This window comes from Mangifera indica, chromosome 8 (assembly GCF_011075055.1).
Source record: "Mangifera indica cultivar Alphonso chromosome 8, CATAS_Mindica_2.1, whole genome shotgun sequence".
NCBI lineage: Eukaryota > Viridiplantae > Streptophyta > Magnoliopsida > Sapindales > Anacardiaceae > Mangifera > Mangifera indica.
The window spans coordinates 6036148-6053127 of record NC_058144.1 but is presented as its reverse complement, the minus strand read 5'-3'; the positions used below and the strand labels follow the sequence as shown (position 1 = coordinate 6053127).

The 16980-nt window shown below is 33.5% G+C and overlaps 1 protein-coding gene across 3 annotated transcripts; it reads left to right on the top strand.

Annotated features, from left to right (window-relative positions):
* Window positions 1-168: 168 nt before the first annotated feature.
* On the top strand, window positions 169-16980 carry LOC123223816 (myosin-11-like). 3 transcript variants are annotated; one of them, XM_044647205.1, is made up of 27 exons: window positions 169-487; window positions 593-726; window positions 1371-1499; window positions 2038-2181; window positions 2296-2441; window positions 2527-2683; window positions 3297-3355; window positions 3706-3865; window positions 3971-4120; window positions 4228-4361; window positions 4447-4593; window positions 8827-8884; window positions 8968-9069; window positions 9813-9850; window positions 10019-10145; window positions 10242-10460; window positions 10593-10724; window positions 10820-10929; window positions 11053-11113; window positions 11375-11552; window positions 12473-12684; window positions 12773-12892; window positions 14466-14705; window positions 14782-14844; window positions 15359-15498; window positions 15726-15976; window positions 16273-16980. In XM_044647205.1, the coding sequence occupies exons 2-27, from the start codon at window positions 724-726 to the stop codon at window positions 16323-16325; spliced, it is 3333 nt and encodes a 1110-aa protein (XP_044503140.1). In that variant the 5' UTR covers window positions 169-487; window positions 593-723; the 3' UTR covers window positions 16326-16980. The 3 variants fall into 3 exon arrangements, with proteins under 3 accessions (XP_044503140.1, XP_044503139.1, XP_044503141.1); XM_044647204.1 differs by lacking the exons at window positions 169-487; window positions 593-726 and adding an exon at window positions 4713-4814 and having other exon boundaries at window positions 1362-1499; XM_044647206.1 differs by lacking the exons at window positions 169-487; window positions 593-726; window positions 1371-1499; window positions 2038-2181 and adding an exon at window positions 4713-4814 and having other exon boundaries at window positions 2314-2449.

The following is a 16980-nucleotide window of genomic DNA, read 5'->3' as shown; positions in this document are numbered from 1 at the left end:
AATACCGTATATTTGTATTCCTTACAAAAGGGACTCGTATAAATAATTTGACACGAGTTTTTTACTTATTTGTTAAAAAAAGAAAAAAGCTGTCATTTATTTGATTAATCGAGAGTCAACACCCAACAGTAACATTAGCGTTTCAATTTAAAAAAAAAATCTATAAAAAATAAGGAGGTACGAGAGGCGGTAATACAACATTAAAATTGCGTCCTAGCGGTCATACGGGGTTCTTGGGCAAACTAGCCACAAGCATCCCCAATCATGGCGAAAACGAAGGATGTTCTAGCAATGCCATCTCCACTAACAACACCACACGATCACAAACAGAGCGCCAAGCAAGAAACAATAGCTAATACACTTCACCTGCAATCTTTTTTCTTTTTTTCACGCCGGGATTGCTGTTGGTTTGCTCACAATTTGCGTATTTTTTATGGAAAATTGGTGAAGAGAGTTCATCCCATAGGCTCCATTGGGAATCAGAATGGTAGAATAATTTGTATTATTCTATTTTCTTAGCTTTAAAGGAGGCATTGTTATGAAATTTCAAGTTATTATTGGACATGCATTTATGTTTTTGCTGTGATTACAGTTGGCCTCGTCAGAATTTGCGTAATTTTGATGGAGTTGATTTCGTCTGAACTGCTTCAAGATTGGAGTTGATTTCGTCTGAACTGCTTTAAAAGAAGAAATTCCATCTCATCGGCTTCATTGAGAATCATAATGGTATATTAATTTGCATAATCCAATTTTCTCAACTTCAAAGTAGGTGTCGTCATGGAATTTCAAGTTAATCTAGGGTTTGCATGCTTATAATTGTTATAAGTGGTTTCGATCCAGCAACTTAAGAGATAATTTATTGGTCTCTTGATTATATATTTCTAGCACAGATAATAATAACCAAAGCTATAAGAGTATTAACTGAACGGATATCTCGGATAAAATCGCGATTTTGATATTTAGCTCCATTCCCTAGTAAGTTTGCTTCTCTTTAACTTAACAAAGTACCTATGGTCTATTCAATGTGTCATTGGTGTTGAAGATATAGATGATCTTGATTTGTTATGTGTTTTGACATTTTTAAACATTAGATTGTAGACCATCTAACGCTTTTGACATAAGCTTTATGGATGGCAAGTTTGTGAACATTGTCCACACGTGGTCTTTGTTTTAAATATCTTGGAGCTAACATGTTAGAATTTGGAGGCTCTGAGGATAATATCAAAATTTCTTCAGATCAGAACTAGTTCAAGCAATTTGTATGCATAAAAATAAGTTCCCTTCATTTCTTGATATTGTCATTATTGTACAGCTACTATGTTATCTGAAGCATTGAGTTATGGTATTTCTTACGACTTTCAATGTCTCAGGAGACTCAAGAAAACATTGTTGCTGGAACTCATATATGGGTGGTAGATCGAGAATTGGCTTTTATAGATGGAATTGTTATCAACGTTGTAGGACAGGAAGTTGAGATTCAAACAAGTGATGCAAGGGCGGTAAGTTTAATTCTCACTGTGCTAAACTATGTTCCTTTAAAGGTGTTGGCAGTTAAATCCAAGCTGACTTCATTCTTCATGGGGCACTTGAACAATGTTGAAGTTTCACTTATGTGCAAAAGGGATTATGAAAATGCTGGCACGCTATCTTCATTACATGTTTGATGGTCCTGAATTTTTCTTTGTCTTGGTGTCATTTGTGTGAGAGTTATAGGAAGTGGAGGAGTGCTGTTGCTTGAGTGTGGTCTTTTTTTGAAGACCAATTTAAGAATATTGTTAATTAAAAGCAGTTTATTTTCAGACTTTGTTTTGCAAGATCTATCTTCACTGTTCTTTTTTTAATTCTTGTTCTTTACTTTAGAATTTTGGTACTCTTTGAACTTAGTATAGTGTCTGTGGTGCTTCTTTTGTTTTCTTCCCACAAAGTTGTAACATTACCTAGTTTGGATTCTTAAGTTCAATTATTTATATGAGAACTACTCATTGTGAAATCTGAACGGTTATTTTATAGTTTTTACCATTGCCATGGTGTTGCCAGATTGTTGCAAAGTTGTCAGAAGTATACCCGAAGGATGCAGAAGCTACTGCTGGTGGTTTTGATGACATGACTAAGATATCATATTTGCATGAACCTGGAGTCCTGCACAATTTAGCCACAAGATACGAAGCCAATGAAATTTATGTGAGATTGACTTTACTGTTGGTGTTGACTCACTATGGTCTTTCATTGTGGGAGTAGATGACTTATTACCACAATTATGAGTTGCCCTGTTATAATATTTTTAACATCGTGCAGACCTACGTGGGAAACATTCTGATTGCACTCAATCCTTTTCAAGGAATCTCAAATCTGTATGATACTTATATAATGGAACAGTACAGGGGAGCACCAATTGGAAAGCTAAGACCTCATGTTTTTGCAATTGCTGATGTTGCATATAGGTGATAATGTAACTGCTTTTACTTTCTTACTATTCATCTTTAAATATCAAGGAGATGTGTTGCTATATTTTATAGATTTGAACAGGACAATGATTAATGAAGGAAAAAGCAACTCTATACTAGTCAGTGGTGAAAGTGGGTCTGGTAAGACTGAGTCCACTAAAATGATCATGCGATACCTTGCATATCTGGGTGGTCGTGCTTCTGCTGACGGACGGACTGTCGAACAACAAGTTTTAGAAGTAAGCTGGATAATATATCTCTCTTATAAATTATTCAATTTATCAAGGTTCATGGGAAGTTTACTTTAGGGCAAGAATAAGGTAATGTCTTCAGGTATGGTATTTGTGGCTTGAAAATTCTCAGTTTCACTAGCTAGTTGTACATCTCTGACTAGGATAGAGTTTCCCTTGTGGTGACTGAGGTTATTCAGTGTGCTTTTGTGGCCATTGCTTAGGGACTTAGGCATGTCATATATGTCAGAGTTTGATATTGCCAATAAACCCATGTTGGTGTTCTTGTTATCTTGTTATCTTGTTTGACCATTAGGTGTGATGTGCTGGTGAGACGCCATGCCTTGACGTGATGCACTTGCTTTGTTTATAAAAAAATGGGCATTTAATAGAAGATTTAACTTGCTAGATTATAAAATTCTCCAAGACATTCTCACCTTCCCTAATTGGAATCTAGAATAAAAATTTCAATATATACTTGTCAACTTTAAATTCAAGTCACTCCTTTTCTGCATAAAGAATTTGGTGTTGCGTAGGAACTTAATATCACTTGATATAAGTTAGTTTAATCTAGTTTTAACTTGGAACCATCTGAAGTTTTGTACTAATTGGGATGATGCAGTCAAATCCAGTTCTTGAAGCATTTGGCAATGCAAAAACTGTTAAAAATAACAATTCCAGGTATGAAACATTGATTTCTACTCCATATTTAATTTTTTTATTAAACAATAATTTGTAACTCCTTATATTGTTATAATGTTGAATACAAAATGGTATTTACAGAACTTCCACTTGTATAAGAAGTACATTTTCTGAATGTTGTGCTAATATAACTATTGAGTTTGTAGTTATATTGAAGAAAATTAAAATAGCTATAAATAAATATTTCATAGTATCTTTGGCTGCTTCTCTTATGATTTTTGGTTGATAATTAGGGGAAATGAATTTACTATCTGAATAATTTCTTTCTCATTCTCTCAATTTTATAGCAATTTGTAAATAATGATTATTTGATAAATATATTGGTACAGTCGTTTTGGGAAATTTGTTCAGATTCAGTTTGATAAGCAAGGAAGAATATCTGGGGCAGCCATTAGAACTTATCTTTTAGAGAGATCTCGTGTTTGCCAAATTGCAGATTCTGAGCGTAACTATCATTGTTTTTACCTTCTCTGTGCAGCACCACGAGAGGTGGTTGTCTTGCTTGATATTAAACTTCTTTTATTGGATATTTTTTTAAAATAATTGTGAAAATTTGTCATATCATTCTAACTAATAGATTTTAAGTCTTATCAGGAGATTGAGAGATATAAGCTAGGAAATCCGAAGTCATTTCACTATCTCAATCAATCCAATTGCTATGAATTGGTTGGTGTTAGTGATGCTCATGATTATCTTGCAACAAGGAAAGCTATGGATATTCTTGGAGTAAGTGAGAAAGAACAGGTAAGGCCACAACAATTTATTTTAACATATGTATAATGGAAGTGCTAAACATATTTTTGCAATTCAGAATAATCTCTCTGTCTCCTCTCTCTCTCTCTATATCCTAGGAGGCAATATTCAGAGTTGTGGCTGCTATTCTTCATCTTGGTAATGTTGATTTTGCCAAGGGGGAAGAAGATTCATCGGTTATAAAAGATGACAAGTCAAAATTCCATCTTAAAATTACAGCAGAGCTTCTCATGTAAGATTAAAACCTTGATAATATTGTGCTTCAGTACTTTTTCTTGTTTGAATGGTGACATTATTTGATGTCATCCTCAATTCAGGTGTGATCTTGATGCACTTGAAAATGCATTGTGTAAACGTATAATGATTACTAAAGGAGAAATTATCAAAAGAAGTCTTGATCCACTTGGTGCGACAGTTAGCAGGGATGGTTTAGCCAAGATTATATATTCTCGTTTGTTTAATTGGTAAATACCAACTTCTAATATTTTTTTCAGGTTTCATATTCATTGTACATTACTATTCATTCTTCAAGGAAGGAATCTATGTAAAAGTGCATCATTTATCATTTTTCTATTATGTCCAGGTTGGTTGACAAAATCAACCTCTCCATTGGTCAAGATCCTTGTTCAAATTGTTTGATTGGGATCCTTGATATTTATGGTTTTGAAAGCTTTGAAACTAACAGGTAATAATTGTTTACATATATTCCTTTCTTTCTCTCACCCACACATGCATACACATGTACACGTACTATAAAGATTTTACTTGTTTGTCTGCACAAAAATCCATTTCTTAGACCCAATACATCCTTGTCCTAATCTATCAAAGGGCGCCTTGAGATGCTAGCCTCAAATCTTAAGATAACTTGGGAAGCCCAAGTAGGTGCCAAGTTTAGGTCTCTTGTGGATCAATACATGGTCTCGAGCTTGAATCTCACTTGGACTAGGCTTTGGTTACGTTTGAAAGTTGGTGATAATGGTGGAAAAATAAACAAGTTATACACACACACTTGAAGCCCCAACAATACCACTATATAAATTTTCAACAATTTTTAAAAGGGAGTAGTATAATCCCAATTAATCTTAAAATGTACAAAGTCGCCATGATGTTGTAGGGAACCCTAATGTTGAATTCTTATTTGCTTCAAAATTTCCCTCAAGCTGACAAATTTCTATATATGTTGCTCACATCTTTCATCTTTTGATTAGTGATATAATCTCAAGCTAGAAGAAAGTATTGATCTTATACCTTAAATTGTGCTTTCATTATCATGCCTGCCAGCACTAACTTTTACTAATTATTATGTTCTTAAGATGATCTATCAAGGCTTCCCACAAAGTTTTTATGCCTTAGTCATGATAGTGATGGTTGTGTCATTTGGTTGACAAAGTATAACCTACACGTGACATTGATATTTAGTTATAGATGGACCTTTTATTTGGTTTGTTTGAGGAGAGAGAGATCATTTTTATTATGTTGCTATTCATTGATGGGAAAGGAAAGTGGATAGAGAATCATCAACCCAATTATTCTTTCTTAAACATAGTAAGATATGGGAAACAATAGGATAGCAATATTGCCTCTCAACCAATTTTTTTCTCTAATCTCCACTACTATGGATTCCAACTATTGTATAACTGCAATATAATAGACCATGAAAGGGCATGGTAGACCAAAAACATAAAAATATTGTTTTAAAACTTTAACTAGAAAATTTTCTTCACTTTGGTTGTTTAAATTTGTTATTGATAAAAGTTAAACAGTAAATTTATCTTATTATTCTTTACGATTAATCGCAGTTTATATACAATTAATAATAGAAACTAATTTGATTGACTTTCCTATAGAAAAATACGAAATAATATAAAGTAAAATAAACTGAATAATGAAATTGCAACTAAATCTTTAACAAAATAGTAACAATCTACGACTTCCTAAATAAGAAAAAAAATTGTATTTATAAACACTCTCCTTCAAACTAGTAAATGGATATCTTTCATTCCAAGCTTGTTTGTTAGATTCTAACAAACTACACTAGGCAATCCTTTTATTAAAATATGGACAACTTGACCACTTGTAGGCACAAATGAAGTACATATTAGACAACTTCTCCTTTATAAAATGTCTATTAACTTCAACATGTTTTGTTATGTCGTGTTGTACAGGATAATAAACGATGTTAAATATTGTTTTATTGTCATGATAAAGTCTCATTGGACCCTTCTATTTAATCTACAAATCACCTAAGATTATTTTAAGCCTTAATATCTTACATATTCTCAATGTTATTGATTTGAACTTGACTTTTGCGATTGATCGAACCATAATGTTTTGCTTTTACTTATCCACGATACAAGATTTCCTCCCAAAAAAGTAGAATACTTGGGGGTTGATCTCTTATTGATAATAGATCTTGCACAGTTTGCATTAGTATAGGCTTCAAGTGACAATTTCTCTCTCTTAAATAAAATTCTTCTGCCTGGTGATTCTTTTAGATGTTATAAAATTCAATACTGTTAAATGTGGTTCCTTAAGATTATGGATGAATTGACTTACAATGCTTACAACATGGGCTATATTTGGTTTAGTATGGGATAAATAAAATAGTTTTTTAACAAGTCTTTGTTAGGAGCTTTTATCTACTGTAGTATTATCTGAAGCATCTCTAAGTCGAAGATTAGGCTCTATGGGTGTATTAACTATCTTGCTTCTAAGTTTCCTAGTTGGTCAATAGGTCTAAAACATATTTTTGTTGGGCTATAAAAATCTTTTTTCGAGAATGTGTATTTCAATTCCCAAAATATATTTTAATCTCCCTAATTCCTTAATTTTGAACTTTTTCACAAAACACTTTTTCAAGTTTTTTATTCAATCTACATTATTTCACATCATTATAATATGATCCACATATATCAATAATGTTGTTACTCCTACAATCGAGTATTTACAAACATGATATGATTACCTTGACTCTATCTATATCGTATACCAAACATAACTTTGGTAAATCTACCAAACCAAGCTTCTTCCGTACAAGGCTTTTCTCAATCTACACATTACATCCTTGTTTATTTTTGACTCAAAACTTGGTGGCACTTCCATGCAAATTTCCTTCTTTGGATCACCATGCAAAAGTGCATTTTTCACATCAAATTGTTGTAGTTTGCAATTCAGATTGACAACTTTAGACAATAACACTCGTACAATATTTATGTTAACCACTGGAATAAATATTTCAAGATAATCTATTTCATATGTCTAAATATATCCCTTTGCCACTAGCCTTTTCATGTATTGTTCTAGTGAGTCATCTAACTTATACTTAATGGTGAATACTCATCTTTACCCTATAGTTTTTTTCCACTTGGCAATTTTTCCAACTCTCATGTCTTGTTTTCCTCTGGAGCTTCCATCTCCACCTTCATGACAATTTCTCAATTCTTGTCACTTAGTGCTTCGAATAAAGCTTTGGGTATGAGAGTTGTGTTTAGGTTGGTGAGGAGAACTTTGTGGTTAGGAGACAAGTGTTTGTAGGTTAACATGTATAAAGGATGTTTGGTGCATGTTCTAATAATACCTTTTTAAATTGCAATCGGAATATTTAAGTTATTTGGATCAAAAATTTCAATTTCATTAGATTTAGGAGCACTGTTTGCCTCAACTGTTTCAAAATTAGGACTAGATTTAGACAATTAAACTTGTCGAGATTGAGTAGTTGGAGTTATGAGTCATATCTAATTGTTTTCCCTTCATCAGCTCTTGTGACTCATTGTGAGAAGTTGACTTAAAGGAAGTCGGAACGTTAAGAGACATAGACTTGGGTAGAGTAGGAGATTTAGGCTTCGGCATAGTAAGTGTATGAGACACAATGAGAGTAGAGATTGTAATCGAAGACTTTGGAAATTTGGGCAAGGAATATGAATTGCCCTTCTCTTCCAAGGCTAATATGCCCTTTAAAGAGGACTAGCAAAAAAGGTTCATTTTCAACAAATGTGGCATTGATAGAAACACTGAACTTATTGGTTTCTCCCATGACTCCAACAAACTTCTTAATTTTTCAATCTCTTTTCTGTTGAACTCACTTGAGTGCCCTTTTTAGTTGTTTGTTGAGTATTTGCCACGTATGTTTATCCTTCCCCTTTGATTGTCCATGCTTGAGAGGCTTACTATGAAGTTTCCAACACTTATCTATCCTATGATGAGACTTTTTATAATAATTGCACCACAAAGAGTCCATATCAAGAGAAAAAAATCCCTGTTCAAGAACAATGAACCTATGACTACTATACTTTGATAAAAGTTGATTGGTAAATTAATCCTATTATTTTTAGAAATAATCCTGGTTTATAAACAATTAATATTAGAACATAGAATGGAAATTAGGAACTAACTATATTGACTTTCTTATCAAAAAATAGGAAACAAAATATAGGAAAATAAACTGAGTAATAAAATTGCAACTAAATACCTAACAAATTAGTAAAAATCTATGGTTTCCAAAATTTGAGGAAAAATTATATTTCTCAACAATTACCATATTCAGGGCTTTCTAAATTGATGAAACTTTATGAGGATTTTTTGCTCTTATTTTTTTCCATCTTAATTGAATATATAAAATATGATAACATGCGTATTGAATTATCTGTCTTAGCTGCACATATATTCTGACTTGAATTCAAATAAATTATTCTTTGCAGTTTTGAGCAGTTTTGCATTAATTTTACAAATGAAAAGCTGCAACAACATTTCAACCAGGTATGAGGTTAGTCAAATTTGACAAACTTTAAACTTAACTTGGTTTTTCATGCTATAATCTGGATGTTTATGTTTCCATTTAGCACGTGTTCAAGATGGAGCAGAATGAATACTCAAAAGAGGAAATTGATTGGAGCTATGTAGAGTTCATTGATAACCAAGATGTGGTAGACCTTATTGAGAAGGTTTTCATGCTCTTTATCTTTAGTTTACCAGTTCTTATGAACTTGTTGCTCTTATCTATTCCTACTTTGCTGTCAACCTTCTTGCTTTTGAACTTCACTCCCATGAAAACTTTGTATGAAGGTAAAACAAGTCCTCTCCCATTTGAATACCAAATGGAAGGTATTGGTGTAAACCCTGCCTTAAGCTTTTCCTAAAATATGATAGAATTCTAAATTGTCAAAGTTTCAGAGCATAAACATTTTGATGAAAATGTCTAAAACTATTGTTTAGTATATCTTGTCTTGGGAAGTGTAAACCTTTTACTGGTGGAACCATGTATTTTTTATCCAACCCAAAGTAGGAAAGATTGTTGGTATCTTTTGATGGTGTTGGGAGGAACGTGAACTTTATATGGAGGTTTTTTTTTTCTTGCGTATTATGAACATTTCTTTTGGACCTTGGCTGAGCTGATGGAATAAAAATAGAGTTATCCTATTCACATATAATACTTCTGGAATGATGCTATTTGTATAATTTTGTCTAACATGTTCTTTTATTTGGTCCTTGAAATGTTGAATAATTATCCGTAAGCCATGAAAATGGTCCATTGATGTCTTAATGTTGTCTAATTACATTGCCGCATAACTTTATATCTTGAATTTTATCATTTAGCTCTGTTATTAACTCAGTACTTTAACTATTAGTGGATGATTTGCTACATTAGATTTTATGATCAGGTTTCTAATTTATAGTGTTTCTGCAGAGGCCAGGAGGAATCATTGCTTTACTTGATGAAGCATGGTATGAGAAATTTTCTTTGCTCTTATTGTGATCTTAGAGACATTGTTCTTGCTGCATTTGGGTTTTTGAAAAATCACGAAACTATCAACCAAACAAACAAAAAAGGCCATTACAAATTAAATGGGAATGTTGTGCTCCTGCTGACAAGGAATAATTTTTTATTTACAGTATGTTTCCTAAGTCAACTCATGAAACATTTGCACAAAAGCTTTACCAGACATTCAAAGATCACAACCGCTTCATAAAGCCAAAATTGACTCGCTCAGACTTTACTATTGTTCATTATGCGGGAGAGGTGAGTTATGGTCTGGCTATGTGGTTGTTTAAATTATTGTTAGTTATGTGAGGGCTATGCATTTTAATAATATTGTTTTGATGCACATGATTTCAGGTTCAATATCAGTCAGATCACTTCTTAGACAAAAACAAAGATTATGTTGTTCCTGAACATCAAGAGTTGTTGAGTGCTTCGAACTGTTCTTTTGTAGCAGCCCTGTTTCCTTCGGTTTTTGACGAGACGACTAAGTCTTCCAAGTTTTCATCTTTAGGTTCTCGTTTTAAGGAGACAACTAAGTCTTCCAAGTTTTCTTCTTTAGGTTCTCGTTTTAAGGTAGCTTCTTATCCATCATTTTGTTTGTAATTTTAGTTGTTTAATCTTCTCTCGAGTTGTACTATACATCATCTACTTTTTATGCACATTCTAATAAAAGGTGAGACCTAATGTTATGATGCGATCTTGCAGCTACAACTACTACAATTGATGGATACACTAAATTCTACACAGCCTCTTTACATTAGATGTGTGAAGCCAAATTATTTGCTGGAACCTGCCTTATTTGATAATATAAGTGTCATGCAACAACTACGTTCTGGTGTAAGCGCCATTTGGCTTATGTTGCATCATTATCTGTATATGTTGGAATCTTTGTGTTTTTTTCTTTTCTTTTCTTCTCATGATTTTTCCTGTAGGGTGTTCTAGAGGCCATTAGAATCAAATGTGCTGGATATCCCACAAATAGAACTTTCACTGAATTTCTAGAACGATTTAGTATTCTTGCACCAGAGGTTCTGAAACAGAAGTAAGCATTTTTTATGTTTCCAACAAATTACATCTTTTTGCTTGGTTAACTTGAAGTTCTTCAGGCTTGTTGGTCCCGCATGATTAATTTTTTGTTCCTTAAATTTTTTGCTTTAATGAGCAGCCATGGGGAACCAGATGCCTGCAAATGGATATTGGAAAAGATGGAAATTAAAGGGTATCAGGTATTTGCTGGAAGAGAATGTTTTGTTTTTCCTCTTTGCATTATCATGCTGTATCCGATGATTGAAGCATCCAAATATGTACATTTGAGTCAATCATATATTGATTTTAGTACACCTACATTTAATTCTAATGGAATTCTACCCTGTCATTATATATAATTGAAGTGCCTAAAAGAAAGTGTATGATTTGACTACTCATGTTTTAATATATGCCTCATGATGATAGATATTATATTTTATGGGCAACAAATGGTTTTGCAGATTGGAAAGACAAAGGTTTTCCTAAGAGCTGGACAATTGGCTGAGCTAGATGGGCGGAGAACAATTATACTTGGTGGTTCAGCTAAAGTTATTCAGAGTCAAGCTAGAACTCGTATTACTCGAAAACAATACATTGCTATCTGTCGTGCTTCTGTTGATATACAATCTTTTTGTCGAGGTGAGTTGATTGGTTCTTTGGTAGCATCCTATTTTGTCCAACTTAGTTTTTTTTTTTTTTCCCTCAAAATGGATATTAGTTGATAGGACCCTAAGTTGCAATAAGTAAATAAAGGGAAGAATTTGTATTGAATAATTAGCAAATACTGTCTGAAGGTAAAATAATATAAAATAAAATAATCTAAACGCTACTCCTAGATTGGAAACAAAGGTGCTCCACCTACAGTAACAGAGCTACTCTGTCAGCAGTGTTCATATAAATAATCCATGCTTTCCCTACCTTGTTTAAATAGGTAAATATCTTCCCTTATCCAAACTTAAATTCTAATTTATTAGGTAATCTTGTTTATCCTAAATCTTAATTTAAACAGGTAATTGTTTATTATTCAATTCTAAATCACTAATTTGCAAACTACGTCTGCCTTACCTAACTCTTCTCTTCTTGCATTATCTGCTTTCCTCCTCGACTACTTATCTTTTGTCCTCCTCCTGTAGACTTTATCCTCCCAGTGTTTTTTGTGATACATTTCAACAAATTGGGGCCTAACATTATCAAAGCAAATGAATTACATTTTCTTCAGAATGCAGGTTATCAAGGGAAATTAAGTAATGAAGTGACAACTCATTTTTTGCTTTGACTTTTAGTAGTAGGCAAAGAGATACATTTCAACAATGTTGTTCTGAAATCCTGACAAGGGTTATCATGCAGAAAAGAGATCCTTTTGCTTTGACTTTTAGTAGTAGGCAAACATTGTCCGCCAGCTGAAAATAGTATGCTAAGCCTATTTTTCCTCATCTGATGCATTTTGTTGGAAGGATCCATTACTTCATTTGTTTGGTTCTTTTCAGCTAGAATTCGATGCACATATTAGTGGAGCTTCTGTAAGTCATTTTGTGTTGATCTTCTGGTATTATAAACAGGGGAATTGGCTCGCCAATACTATGAGTACCTGAAGATATCAACAGCCGCTGTTAAAATTCAGAAGAATTTGCGAAGATTAGTATCAAGAAGAGACTTTTATAAGGTAAAGGCTGCTGCAATTCTCTTGCAGACATGCTTACGGACAATGGCTGCTCAACGTGAATTCAGCTATAGACTACGACTGCATAACAGGGCTGCAGTCATTATTCAGGTTACTCCCTACCTGATTATGTAATGTAATGTTTAAAGGATATTTTGTGCTCTCCAAAAAAAGGTTTATCACTTTGTTCATCTTGCAGGCCCGTTGGGGCAGCCACAGAGCTTCTTCAAACTATAAGAAACTCAGAACAGCATTGCTTTTTACGCAAAGCAGATGGAGAGGAATAATGACCCGAAGAGAGGTTAGGAAACTAAAAATGGTAAGTGTTAATTTAATTGTACTGCTGAGTAATTGATAAGAAAATTTTATTTCCATTATTTTGGTAATCTGGTGGGCTCAGCTGAATGGTCTCACCTCCTTGATTTCATGTTAAAATCGGAGGTTTAAATACCTCAGCTGCCACTGGTAGAGGTGGATACGAATCAAACCAAGTCCGAATACCCCTTGGCTTGAGTTCGGCTCTAATAAAAAATAGCTTGGCTTGAGTTCGATTTGAATTCGCCGAGCCAACATTAAGATTAGTTCGAGTTCGATTCCAATAAAAATGATTCGGTTCAAGTTTAATTCAAATTTGACTTAAATTCATAACTTGGATATTTGACTCAAATTCATGGTTTGAATTCGTGACTTATTAACAAAACGACGTCTTTTAACAATTATTTAACATAATTCGAATCGAGCTGTGACCCAAGTTCGAACAGAATTGAGCCATCTATTTAGTTCGCGAGTCAAACTGAACCAAACTTTTTATAGCTCAAGTTCAGCTAGGTTTTAAAACGAGTCGAATCTTTTAATTTACGCTCATTCATATTTAAAGTAAACGAATTTAAACCGAGCTAAATCGAGCTAAGTCGACTTTCGACTCTAATTCAGTTTGGTTTAGATCCTGCCTTAACTGTCAGGGACCACATACCGGGAATATTTTATTTCATTTCTTCCATGATAACTGAGGTTGCAAGATCCAGTAATACTTTTTAATTTCAAATTTGGTGCCCAAGCTCCTGGGTTTTTTGCTTGAAAATGGAAAATAATATATCAATATGATAGATACCTATTACATATCTTACCAAAGATGTTAACTCCTCCCAAAGGGTGCCCAAATTATCCAAATATCAAATTGCTTCCCCTTTTACAATACTCACTCCTCTTTATATACAACTCCTTAAATATTATCTTAATCTTAAATATCCTATTCTAAAATAATATGTTATCCTCACATAATATTATTTTAATTAATTATTAATAATATTATTATTATGAATTCCTTATACAATCATTCTATCATTTCCAAAATACCAAAAAAATAAAAAAATAGCATTTTAAAAATTAGTTTTGAGATATTTATGTGAAATTTATAAAATGTAATCACTTTATTAAATTCTGTTAATAAATAGTAAAAAAAAAAAAAAGATTGGAAAGCATATCTAATGCCTACTGAGATCCAAACTTAAATTTAGAGCTATGTCTAATGTGCACCAAGTCAAAATTCAGAAAGGACAGACCCAAATACAAATGTTGCCACATGATATGTGAGGATCTGAACGTAGGACCTTATCACTCGATCCAAAAGTATAAATTTACAATAACGGGCCCATCAGTAGTATAAAGCTCTCTAGCAAGGTAAACTTTGTACGCTATATTTAGGAATTCATGACAATGCCTACTGGAATAGAGCTCTAGTAATCATTATGTATGGAGGTAGATGTGAAATAAGCCAATGCAGAGCCGAGCTAACATCCAAATAAATCCGACAATGAGACTGTTAATTTTTTATGTATATGTTTGTAAATGACATGCTAATATAAGATATTAAACTGAGTCTCCTTTACCAGTCAGCTGGTGAGGCTGCACAGGAAGCAAATGAACCATGCACTATGACCAGCAAAACTTTGAATGATGTCCAAGAGGCTGAAGCGGAGAATTATTCTAATCAAACTGAGTCTCCTTTATCTTTAGAGGGATGTAAGGGTACAGCAGATGCAAATGAATCATGTTCAACCCACAAAACCTTGATTCCTGTTGAGGAGGCCGCAAAGATTGAAACCCTCACAACAGAAGTTGGGAAGATGAAGGTATCCATGGAATGTTCTATATATCTTTACAATTGTTTCTCATTCTTCTCAAACTGAATTTCAATTATCTGTCAAGGAATGTGAGGCTACAGAGGCTGAAAAGATTAAAACCCTCACTGAAGAGGTGGAAAAGTTGAAGGTATTGCTGATGTGTCCAGTATCTCTTAAATGCTCCCATTATTCTTCTCTAACAGAGTTTCAGTTCTGTTAAACTAAATTTTAGGATTAAAAACAAATAAAAAAGGATAAGAAACTTGCCAAAGAAATCTCTTTGCTGTGAGGTAGTTTTCCAGTCAGCTTCTTTTGAGTTTGCATCTTTCTCCAATTTTTGGTTGTAACTGGTAGAAAATCCTACGCACCTTTCTTCTCTATGAACATTTAAAGCATGTATTTATATCTACCTTAATCTCTTAGATTATTTGTCTATGTACGCTACAAATATACATCTTTGTTTAAACTGTGGAGGTGAAAACATTATGGACCACAATATTAGAGGTTTCTTAATGTATTTTACTTGTTATGAGAACTTGGTAAGGTTTGTGTTCTTTCTCTAGCTTGTTATTTGAGTTGGAATGCCACATCTTTTCTTTGGGTTAAAAAATGTACTTCTTCAGGCTCAGATTAGAAAATTTTACCCTTATTATATTGCACAGGCCTTGTTGGTGGCAGAAACACAAAGATCTGAGTATGCTGAAAGGCAATGTCTTGAAGCCTGGGAACTTAGTGAGAAAAGACTTAAGAAATTAGAAGAAACTGAAAGGATAGTCTATCAACTTCAAGATTCTTTGAACAGGTATTGCCAATGTTGAACCCTTTTCTGTACAACCTTAATGTTTTCCATTTTCCAATGCCTAATTTGATATGTGATAAAATGCAACAGACAGTGTTCTCAACACAATAAAATCAGTATTTATTTTTTATCCTGACAAATGGCCTTGTTTGTGATCCTGATGTGCATAAATTCTGTTATATTAATTTCATGTTGTTTGACTGATACTTATGTTATCTAGTTTGTCTCAGGCTGTTGTTTTGCATGTCAGAGCAATTTTCACAGCTGAAGACGATCTTATGTTCTTCATCAACATCGAATTCATCTGCTCGACCCATTATTAGGGAGGAGCATTGTGATACTTTGGATAACTCTGATGCTTCATCAACTGACTCTGATTTCACTTTCCCAGCACCAGTTCTTACCTCTGCAAACGTCTCTCCAGTTAAATCCAATGCCCTTCAGCTGATAGTGCAGGACATTTCAGCCACAGAAATTACAGGTCAGTTTTTCTTTCTTCATGTGAATGTAACTCAAATTCGGATTCTGTTGTAACTAGCCACACGGTAGGGTGAACGCATTGACAGCTTTGGCCTGACATAAGAGAGCTCTGTTTTTTATCTGAAACTCTTACTCTCAGGAAGAAAACTTGCCCTATTTAGCAATTATAATATCACATCTGTAGGTTTTTTTTTCTATTGCTGTGATTCGTCAAACTTAGTTGTCAGTCTTGGTTGAATAGGTTGTGCTGATGGCAACTATCTTACACCTCTTTGTCTTGGTGGCTACATTCTGCAGGATGTGAGAACTGGGACAAAGGCAAAGAAGCAGCATTTGATGATTACTTCTAATGGAATGGATTGTTATATTCATTTCTGTTCTTTCTATCTTAGATGTTAATATAGTGATGTCTCTGTTGGCATCTTAGTGTAGGCACCTCTAACTCAAAGTGATTTGTCATATAGACTTCATACAAGATCTTAGATGAATCATTTCTCTCAGGATGCTGTAGATTAATTAGTCAGGTATTCCAATCAAACTATCATTATAGGAAAAAAGTAGATTAGTATTAGCAGTTTGCAAATGTTCATATGTTCATTGTTTTCTCTAACAAGGAGTGAAAGTGCAAAACTGCCATATGCCAAATGAATTCGTATTTCAAGCTGTTCCCCACATTGTGTCTTTACTTTTATATGATTTATGAATCATGAAGTGGTAATCAATTCTGCAACATGCATTGTCAAACTCATGTGACCATTTAGCTATGAAGAGAGGACTGCATCAATGAATGAAGGAGATACAACAAGAGAGCACTGAAGGGCAAGCAAACAAGCTTCTCCGACTGGATAATTTAAGACATGAGCTACACTATTGAGGTTGGATTTTCTCAATCCTGTGTTCTTAGTATGGCAAGTCTCTTTTTAACTTTTGAGATTTATTTTGTAAATTAAATGTAGAACAGCAATATATTTAGAAGAGACATCTTGTTCAAGATTTTTATTTCCA